Source organism: Salvia splendens, chromosome 20 (genome assembly GCF_004379255.2).
Source record: "Salvia splendens isolate huo1 chromosome 20, SspV2, whole genome shotgun sequence".
Lineage (NCBI taxonomy): Eukaryota > Viridiplantae > Streptophyta > Magnoliopsida > Lamiales > Lamiaceae > Salvia > Salvia splendens.
In genome coordinates, this window is record NC_056051.1 from 21206946 (window position 1) to 21217573 (window position 10628).

The window sequence follows — 10628 nt, forward strand, 5'->3', positions numbered from 1 at the left end:
ACCCGGCCGGGTGGAATTTTAGCTCCACAAAATCACCCGGCCGGGTGCCTAATTCTGTGAGCTTCCTGACGCAATTTTGCACAACTTTTTCACCATCCGAGCTTCATCCCTCTTCCTACACCATAAAACATACTTTCGCAAGGATCAAACTATATAAATCATGTAAAGTTAGGGGAATAAAAATGTACAATTTGATTGGCATCAGTATTGAATGAAGTTGAGGTATTGGTATGTATCTTCAATTACTTTTGAACAATATCAACACATAATTAAATGCAATCTACTTGAGTATTAAAAACTGATTGGCAAATAAATTCATAATCTAATAGAAAGGCCATTGTGATAAAACTTAACTTGAAATATAAAGAGATGAAAATTGAAAGATTGATATGAATTCAATGCCACAAATTGCGTGTAGAATAGGGGGAGGGAATAAATGAGCTAACTAATTTTTAGGGCAGATGATGAATTGGCTAATACTATATGTCTATTTTGACCCACCAACTCATTTTTAATACTAACATTTACTACTGTTTTCAGTACACGCACAATACAAGTATATATAGTATGTATTTTAAAGACAATAAAAGGGTGAGCATTTGGGTTCGATTCGGTTTTGGCAACTGAAAAACCAAATTTAACTCAAAACCCAAACCGAACCGAACCCGAAAAACCGAAAAAAACATACTAGATATTAATATATATTTGTAATTTAATTTATTTTATACATACTAATAGAATATATATATATATGTAATATAAAATTAATAATATATAATATACATATCGTATGGCATAATATATTAAAAGAATATATATATATATATATATATATATATATATATATATATATATTATTTAAAATATAGTAATTCACTTTTTCGGTTTTTTTTCTTCGCCCGAACCGAACCGAAAAACCGAGCCGAATTTTAAAATTTCGGTTTGGTTCAGTTCAGATATTCGGTTTGTGGTTTTTTTGCTCACCCCTACAATAAACAGCTTACCAGAGAGTAGATTGCAAAAAAGGTGATGGTGCTGATCATCAAACCTGAAGCAAATATTTGAAACTGTAAGAGCATCCACTACGCTGTCCCCCCACCGTCCCTTAAACTACTATTTGAGGGCCCCACTGTACTTTATTCCTCCATCTCTTAACTAAGGAACGGAACCTGCAACGCCCGTCCCTTATTCCATCCCTTAAATTACTATTCATTAAATTTCATTTTTATTTTTTTTCCAACCCAATTCAATTAAAACAAACACACTTTATTAAAATTAAAACAACATTAAAATTCAAAAAATAGAAAATGGACATAATTAAAATCCTTTAAAAAAAATGACATAATTTAATTTTCCCCGCCAAAGTTTTCCCAAATGTGCTCAATTAGATCCTCTTGGAGTTGGGCGTGGGCGCTAGAGTCGCGTGTCCTTGCCCGAATAGACAACCGTTCTTGTATTGACGGATGCGCTCCACTTCGCGGCGGACTACTTGCGGTTGAGATTCCGGGGGATTCGGGGTCGAACCAATTTCCCGCCTCGGGTCCTTCATCTTGGACAATCATGTTGTGCAAGATTATGCACGTATACATGATGTCGACCATGCTCTCCATGAACCACGAACGAGCCGGGGCTTTGATGATGTTGAAGCGCGCTTGGAGAACCCCGAACGCCATCTCCACATCCTTGCGAGCAGCCTCCTGCTTCTGCGCAAAAAGAATCTGCTTTGGGTTCGCTGGCCTGTTGCACATCTTCACGAAGGTCGGCCACTTCGGGTAGATGTCGTCGGCGAGATAGTACCCCATTTTATACAGCCGGTTGTTGGCGACGAAGTTGATGGCCGGCGCTTTACCATCCAAAACTTCGGTAAAGAGGTCGGACTGGTAGAGCACGTTTATGTCGTTGTTCGAGCCAGAGACCCCGAAGTACTCGTGCCAGATCCAAAGCCGGTAGTCGGCAACGGCCTCGAGTACAACGGTTGGGTGGGTGCCTTTGTGGCCGCCCGTGTAGGACCCCTTCCAAGCCACCGGGTAATTCTTCCATTGTCAGTGCATGCAATCGACAATGCCAAGCATCCCGGGGAATCCGTGCACTTGTTCGTGCAGGTCGAGGAGGAACTGACAATCGGTCGTGCTTGCCCTCCGGAGAAATTCATCGGTAAAGGCTGCCCGGACGCCTTTGCAGAATTTTAGCAAGCACATGTGCCCAGTGGTGTCTTCGATGTGGAGGTATTCGTCGAACATGTCGGCCGTTTGTCCAGTCGCAAGCTGACGGATTACTGCAGTACATTTCTGCAGCGTCGTGTGGCTGGGACGCCCGACCGCGTCGAACCCTTCTCGGAAGAACTCTTCCCGGGCCACCAAAGTATTCGCGATGTGGAGAAATAGCGGTTTACACATGCGGAAACAGCGACGGAAGTAGGTTCCTCCCCAAATCGGGTTATCGCAGAAGTAGTCGCGTACTAACCTTGCGGCGGCTTCCTCCCGGTTGCGATGGATGTATGTCCGGGAGCGTCGTGGAGGCGGCGCGGCTTCCTCCGCCTCTCGGTGTCGATCTTCTTCAAGTGATTGTTCCATTAGTTGACGCATTTGCTCAAAATGATCCATTTGTTTGAGTTGATTTAAGATGAAATTGGAGTGGTTATAGAGAGGATTTGAGAGGAATAGATGTGTGTTTGTGTGTGAAAAGAGTATGAAATAGGATTATTTATAGAGTAAATAAATTAAAAAAAATTAACGGTAACATTACCGTTTGAAAAATAAATTCTTTTTTTTATTAAAATTCGAATTTTTTTAAAAAAATGAATTATTGCGTCATCCGTGGCGACGCCCACTCGCGGGCGAGCGAGTGGGCGTCACGCATGCATCGGGGGCGCGACACGTCGCCCGGGCGCGTGACGGGACGGCACGTCCCTTGTCTCGCGGCTACGGGCTACGGGACGGGACGAACGTTGCAACGCGTCCCGCGGCGGAACCGTCCCTCCGGGACGGAACGCGAGCCGCGCGCGGGACGCGTAGTGGATGCTCTAACCATACATCAAATCCAAACAAAGTGCATAAAACAGTATGATGCTTACAGAGAGATTCTATCTGCATTTATAAATGTTGCAATTCATTCATTTGAAAACTTGGGAGCCACTCTCTAGGCTTTGTATATGCACATGGCAGCAACACAAAAAATGGAAGAAAGATATAGACATGAAAAGCATAATCACAAACACCTCAGTACAACCTGCCGCTGCATCCTGCAGCACCGCAGTAACAATTCTTAACCTTAACGTTTCCTTCAGAGTCGCGGATCTGACCAAAGGAGTAGTTGTAAGAATAGGTGAGCTCCTGGAGTGGCGGAATGTTCTCCATTGCGAAAAGCATCACGTGGGGCATTCTCTTGTCATCGTTGTCATAAATCACATTTTGCGCCCAAAGGTTGGGCGCACAGCTGTGATTAATGAACCTCCCAACATTCCCATACGTCAACGCATCAATTGTGCAACCCCCTCCTTTAAGCTCAGCAGTCATTTCTTCGTCCTCAGAATTGGCAGGGGAATCGATTAGATTCTGGCCAATGTCAAAGAGATACTCATCATTGCCAATTTTCTCCTCAGCTTCTATATCATCAAGAAGTTCTCCTACATACTCGCATATGAAGCTTCCTGAAGGTATAGAAGACAGGGCCCTCACACCCCAGCCTCTAACCTCTGTCTTGAAGATCTCAAGCTGAAACTTGATGCCACGTTGTGTGGCCTTATTGTAGCAGGAAGGGGGGCATTTGCAATGGGGACCACATTCGTACACAAGATTCATAGTTTCAACTAAAGCTCCATTGCGGTTGTATGGGATTGCTCCTCCATTTCTATGTGCACATGCACATTTTTTTCTGGCAGAACATTGCCCGACACAATTGCAACCTTTTGGGGGGTTTGGACTGTACCAATCAGGGTACACCATCTTTGAAATGTAGTTGAATGGAGGCGGTTTTCCATCGTCTATAGTGTTCACCGCCCAAATAGGACTGCGCTCTTTTCCACAAGAAATATCAGAGACACACAATCCTGGGCGGACTTTGGACTTACTTGACTTCTTCAATTCTTTCCAAGCAAGATCAGGCTGCCCTGGGTTCCTCCTCAACTCAAACATAAAAACTTGCTTACCATGTGGCCCTTTTTCTGTACAGCAATCCGTCACAGTATATAGGCCATCATAAACATAACTAGTGACCATTTTAGGCTTGGAATCCAGAGGGTCAATACGCACCATCTCCTTCCATCCACGAACAACACGCACTGGTGTCTTTTTATCTATACAATTCTTTAGAGCCAAATTCCCCCTTTCGAGCTTTTGATCTTCAGGTTGTTTAGACTTCCCGAGGACATTTCCTCCTTGCCCACAATATCTTAAAACATCAGCATTCTCCGCATCGTCTTGGTATGCCCCAGAGGTAACAATACTGGTAGCAAGTAGAACTTCATCCACCTTCATACTATCTATTCCAGACTGGAATGGGAAGTGAATGCCAACAACAGCAAGCTCCACTCTGTATTGAAATTCATCGCCCACTTCAACTCCTGGAACTGCTCCAATTCTTTTAGTTGTATTTACATATTTTCCGTTCGTCTTGAGCGCCTGTGAAGCTATTAGATCAATCCTTCTGACTTTTCTGCCTGACTGCTTTGATCTTCCTTCCTCTCCTTCAACCAGGTTTCCCACTTCTTCTTCTTCCTCTCGTTGCAAGAGCTTTCTACAGGTAGCATTGAACAACCGAAGAGTTTCTCTCACTTTGTAGCGGTCATCACCATGACCAGAACTCTTGGGACCAAATCGAGGGAAGCTTATTTCACATTCTTCTAGGTTGCAGCTGACAGGAGAATTTGTACCAAAATCTCCATCATGATCTCCATCATCTCCAAGCACCAAAGTATCAGGTCCCTCATTTACATCATTGGACATATGAACTTTCTTTTTCTTCTTAGAAGACAAACCTGGAGATTTCATTTCAGGTTTACTTTTTATGGCAACGGCCTTGAACTTCTGCCTCCAAGACAAATTCTGCTTCATCTTTTTTGCTCCACTTGTCTTTCCATTTGAGTTAACTATTGTTTTCTCCTTCTTCCATGGACAATTAGGTGCAGCCATCAAACCATGCACAACCTCCCTATCCATAACATCCTTTGAGACAAAAGCATCATGCAAATTCCTCCCTTGATCACTGTCTCCTGGAGAAGAATCAACAACATTCTTTCTGATAGTTTCTACTGAATCATTATCACTGCTGTTAACATCTGCCTTGAACATGGATATAGGAGTGGTTTCACGTATGCCCTTATTTCCGGCATGATGATCTCCCTCGTCTATGAGGGTTGGTTTACTATGCGTTTTATCCCTATCATGTGAAACAGGACTCTTATTCTTTGGAGATGGAGAGCCTGATGAATTTGCTTCGACATTAGTGTTTAAAGTATCGGCTTCGGGCTTCTTCTGTAGAGACACATTCTGCATTCTCCTCTTTAGACCATCTGTTCCACCATTTGGACTGTTTAAAGAAGCTTTCGATTTCCTCCAGGGGCAATATGGTGCCGCCATCAGGCAATGTACAACCTCTCTATTTAATTCATTCCTGGAGGTAATATCACCGTGAGGAGGCATATCTGTATCATTTCTATCTGGTGAAAAAGTGGCAACTTCTTTGCCAACTGATACTCCAACATCCTCGATTCTGGTATTCACCGATGCCTTAGACATGGTACCTGATCCTGGAGATGCTCCATTTGCCTCGGTGATGCCATGCAGTAAATCTCTGTTATATTCTTCAAATTCCATCCCGTCCCCTTCTGCAGTTGCTACCGTCATTTCTCCTAGCAATCCTCTTCCAGCACTATCATTCAATGTTTCACTTTCTTCAATTTCAACACTAACATTGTAAAGACCATCAGGACATTTTTTAGAGGCCATGGGCATCTCGCTTGTTATCTCCCTCTCTGAGGCATCCGTCGACATAATTGGTTTTGGTGTCAATTCAGCTTCCTCAGTTCGTTTCAGACTATCCTGTCCTAGGCCAGCCATCTCCTTTTCTTTCTCAATCAATAAAGAAACATTTATGCCACAATGTGGAGGGAAATCACGAACAGCAGATACTCTTCTGGGACGGTATTTATCTCTTGGCCTAATGGTAGTCCCTGGCTGAGTACTGCCACAAATGGCAGAAAGTTCCAGAGGATCACCCAGGGACTTAGCCACCTCAATACCGGATTTCTGAAAGGAAGATTCACCAACATCCTCCTTTAACTCTTCCAACAGTGACCGACCTCCAGACTGATCAAGAGTATCTATATCTTTCACAATGTTGACACCAACAGGATCTGATTCTAGCATAACTTCCTGAACGTCGTCCATGAGACCATTAATTACTGTTGTTTCCACATTTCCCACATATGAACCCAATTGTGCATCTCTCTCTATTTCAACAGGATTATATACTTCTTGCTGTCTGTGCGACTCATCATCATTGGGTACCTTAGTTCCAACAGATCCAATTTCCTCGACCAGTTTCATGGAGGCAGCTATATTCTCCTTTGCCTTCTCGATTAATGTATCAAATGTTTCAGTCATTGATACGCCCATGCTACCATTTACACCTGCACAGTGCCGGGGAGTCGAGGAAGTTGGTGAACTGACAGCTTCACGTGATTGACACTCCAACATAGTGTTGGTCAGTTCCAAATTCACAACACCTGGATCGTCTCTACTCCCAGCAGCGTTACTACAGACAGATTCTTCTGGTCGCAAATTCACTGGCACTGCATTGGGGCCACACCGAGGGGGGAAATCGCGGACAGAAGATACTTTCCTGGGCTTATACTTAGGCATACAACCATTCTCCAAAGGCCGCTTATTCGAGACCTCATTAGACAAGCTACCATTTGAACATGAAACCATTTTCTGATGTCAACAACTACAAGAAGTCAACTTCGAACCTGAAAATCTAGAGAGAAAAGGTTAACAATGACACAGTAAAAATCAAGGCTTGCACCCCCAAGAAACACATACACACACACAAACTCAATTCTCAAATTTAATTAATTACTCCTACAGAATAATGTAATTTTTAACTTTAAATTACTTATATCCCCTAAAAATCCAAAATTGTTGGAGCCTCCACGGCTCCACCCCACCCGCCAACAACCTTAATATACATAACTTTAGGGAAAACAGGAAAAAAGCTGAAAAATGAAAAAAACTAGAATAATTGCATACACATTGGCAATGAAAACTGGACATACAAATAAAGAAGAGCAATGATCAAAACAGGAATCCACACATGCAACCACACAAACATGCAGCAATACCTGAAGCAATCTCCCCGAATAAATAAAAGCGAATCGGTCACCGCAGAAGCTGCATTAACGCAAGAAATAGTATTATTTTCCAGAAATCAATCAAAATCAAATCGAATTGCAGATAAAAAAAATAGATAGAAAAATGGGGATTTATGTACCGAATGGAGGTGGCCGCGGCGGAGGGTTTGGATTGGAGGTTCAGGCGAGCATGGAGACATAGATAGATGCAGAGAGGGACGACAAACACGAGAAATAAGTGTGGGAGTGGTAAGGAAAAGGCAAATTTACGCTTGTAGCCCTTCCAATTAGGGGCCAATCTAGCCCCGTCACGCTTTCGCCTCATTTTGAACGTTTCAACTTAATAATAAGACTTCATCAATTTTAATATAAATTTAGTACTAACAAAATTGAATTTAAATGTTATTAGTGAAGAATGAAGCTCATTTAATAAAAGGAAAAAAAAAAACTTATCAAAATTAAAAATAAACTAATTTTATAGAACGAACTAGAATGGACAAATCATTGTTTAAGAACGGAGGAAGTACTATATTTTCTAAGGTAAATAATACTTAAATGATTAAACTCTTAATAAATATTTCTTCTTTTACAGAAGATCTTTTAGTACCTTGCAAAAGTAATCAATAAATATTTTCAACCTATTTGTTGCTAACAATTGCTAGTGCTGATTTGAAGTAACTTTCTATCTTCAATGACTAATGACACTAAAGTAGTTTAATACTACATGGATCGCAGTGAGATAAGTACTTCTTGTTTTATTAAACCTAGTGTGAAATCTTTGTGCTTATTTATTTTTTAATATCATTAAACATATGGTGTTGGTTATACACTACTTTGATTTATTAATGTCATGTCAACTTGCGTAACGGTGATCAATATACGAGAATAACTAGTATTATTACTTTGTAAAGTCAACTGGAGTTAATATTGAGTCCCTCAAAAATTATGAACAGAGTATTTGGAGTCCTACATGCCAGATCCATATTTTTTTTGAAGGTCATATCTTGTAGCATGAAACAATATTTTGATGGGAAAATTATGATAGTGTGTTTCATCATGCATAATATGAGTGAAGTATGAATGCAATCTATATCAAAATTATTACGACCCGTTGAGTTTTTTTAAGGATACATCTACTATAGTACAAAAAGAAAATGTTAAATATTTTATTGAGAGTTTGTCTTTTTATGTTACTAATAGAGATCAACTTGATATAGCACACATGGAGAAATTTTAGCCAATACAATAAAATGAATATGGTCAATGGTACTATTACTAATGCAACAAGAAAAATAAAAACTGCTAAACTAATGAATATACACAAATTATTTCAAAATACAGCTACCAAATTCGCAAACATTCACATTTTTGTAAATAGTAAAGCATAGTATACATGCTAAATAAATGAAGTGCTAAATATATGTGGGGTGGATATTACACTCAACATTCACACTAACAAATTAACAAAATGCATAAAAATCTCATCTAAACCAACAGATTGATCAAATTTCATGCTCCATCTCACTTATTCTAAGCACCAAATTCACTCAAAAACTACATCAAATCCTCATTCCAAAACAATCAATCCCAACACAATGAAGCCTTTTCACTTGTTCCTCTGCACCATCTTCCTCCTTCTCAACGTCTCCCGCGCCACAGATGATGATCCGGACCACCAGATGCGACGCCTCCTGTCCTACCAAGGCGAGCCTCTAGCAGTCGATCCCGGGCTCAATATCGACAACCCTAGGCTCAGGAACGGCTACATTGCACTCCAAGCTTGGAAAAAATCCATGTTCTCTGATCCACACAACATCACTGCCAACTGGATCGGACAAGACGTTTGCAACTACACCGGTGTCATCTGCTGGCCCACGCCCGAGTTCCCGCACGAGCTCACGGTCGCAGGCATTGACCTCAACCACGGTGACATAGCCGGGAGCCTCCCCAATGAGCTAGGCCTCCTCTACGACCTCTCCTTGATCCACTTAAACTCGAACAGATTTTGTGGGACCGTTCCGAAGACTTTTGTCAACATGAAGCGCCTCCACGAGCTGGACCTCAGCAACAACCGCTTTGCAGGGACGTTCCCTAAAGTCATGCTCCAGCTACCGAGCCTGAGGTACCTAGACATCCGTTTCAATGAATTCGAAGGCGAACTCCCAAGAAAACTCTTTGAGTTAGACCTTGATGCCATATTTGTCAACAACAACAGATTCTCCTCTGCTCTGCCTGACAACATAGGCAAATCTCGCGTCTCTGTCATCGTTTTAGCTAACAACAACTTCCGAGGGTGTGTTCCAGCAGGCTTAGGCGAGATGGGAGAGACGTTGAACGAGCTAATCCTCATAAACACTGGTCTTTCGTCGTGCTTCCCAAGTGAAATATCGAAGCTGAAGAACTTGACCGTGCTGGACTTGAGCAATAACCAGATTGTTGGTGAGTTGCCTCATGCTATCGGGGAAATGAACATGCTGGAGCAGCTTAACGTGGCACACAACATGATGTCCGGAAAGATAGCTGACCAGATATGTGAGCTTCCGAACTTGGATAACTTTGTGTACGACAACAACTTCTTCTCGGAAGGGTCTGCTTCGTGCCCAAAGCTGCCTAAGTTTGCTGACAAGATGAACTGTTTGAAGGAGAGGCCGAACCAGAGATCCGCGTTGGAGTGCCAAAGGTTCTTGGCTCGGCCGGTTAACTGTGATGGCTTCAAATGCAATCATTCCAATACAGAACCACCACCTAAGGTGGTGCCATGTGCACCACCACAACCACCCCCCGCTCAGCCATCTCTGCCTCCACCTACCAAGCCACAGCCCGCGCCATCACCACAACCATCAGCACCACCACCACAACCACCATTGCCATCACCACAACCATCAGCACCACCATCCCCACCACCACAGCCACCATCATCACCACCACCACAACCACCATCAACACCACCACCAGAAGCTCAGCCTCCTGCTCCAAACGCTACAACACCAATGTGTCCGTGCCAACAACCATAAAATCCACCAACAAATCCTTGATCACCTCCTTTTTCGGATTCAACGCATCCACTTCCTTGTTAACAAGCTACTCCACCACCACTGCTATAACAGCTGTTGTTTCTATTTAACCCTGACACGATGAGATTAAAATTTAGGGATGACATCAAGTGAAGTATGAATGGTGTGAGATATGATTGAAACTCAAGATCTCAATGTGCAGCTGATCAAGGAATATAGAGAAGATGATGAAAGAAGGCTTTGTTTGTTTTTTGCACTTGTTAGGG

At 42.3% G+C, this 10628-nt stretch overlaps 2 protein-coding genes across 3 annotated transcripts; one reads left to right on the forward strand and one right to left on the reverse strand.

Annotated features, from left to right (window-relative positions):
- Positions 1-3069: 3069 nt before the first annotated feature.
- LOC121782525 (histone-lysine N-methyltransferase, H3 lysine-9 specific SUVH5-like) lies at positions 3070-7614 on the reverse strand. 2 transcript variants are annotated; one of them, XM_042180399.1, is made up of 3 exons: positions 7489-7614; positions 7340-7388; positions 3070-6967 (listed from the first exon to the last, which is right to left on the reverse strand). In XM_042180399.1, the coding sequence occupies exon 3, from the start codon at positions 6927-6929 to the stop codon at positions 3219-3221; it is 3711 nt and encodes a 1236-aa protein (XP_042036333.1). In that variant the 5' UTR covers positions 6930-6967; positions 7340-7388; positions 7489-7614; the 3' UTR covers positions 3070-3218. The 2 variants fall into 2 exon arrangements, with proteins under 2 accessions (XP_042036333.1, XP_042036332.1); XM_042180398.1 differs by having other exon boundaries at positions 3070-6975.
- A 1329-nt stretch (positions 7615-8943) lies between these two features.
- LOC121781651 (leucine-rich repeat extensin-like protein 3) lies at positions 8944-10362 on the forward strand. Its single transcript, XM_042179366.1, has one exon. The coding sequence runs from the start codon at positions 8944-8946 to the stop codon at positions 10360-10362; it is 1419 nt and encodes a 472-aa protein (XP_042035300.1).
- Positions 10363-10628: the final 266 nt, after the last annotated feature.

Excerpts from the sequence above, each read along its gene's own strand:
- LOC121782525 (XM_042180399.1), bottom strand. The coding sequence starts at position 6,929 with ATGGTTTCATGTTCAAATGGTAGCTTGTCTAATGAGGTCTCGAATAAG.
- LOC121781651 (XM_042179366.1), top strand. The coding sequence starts at position 8,944 with ATGAAGCCTTTTCACTTGTTCCTCTGCACCATCTTCCTCCTTCTCAAC.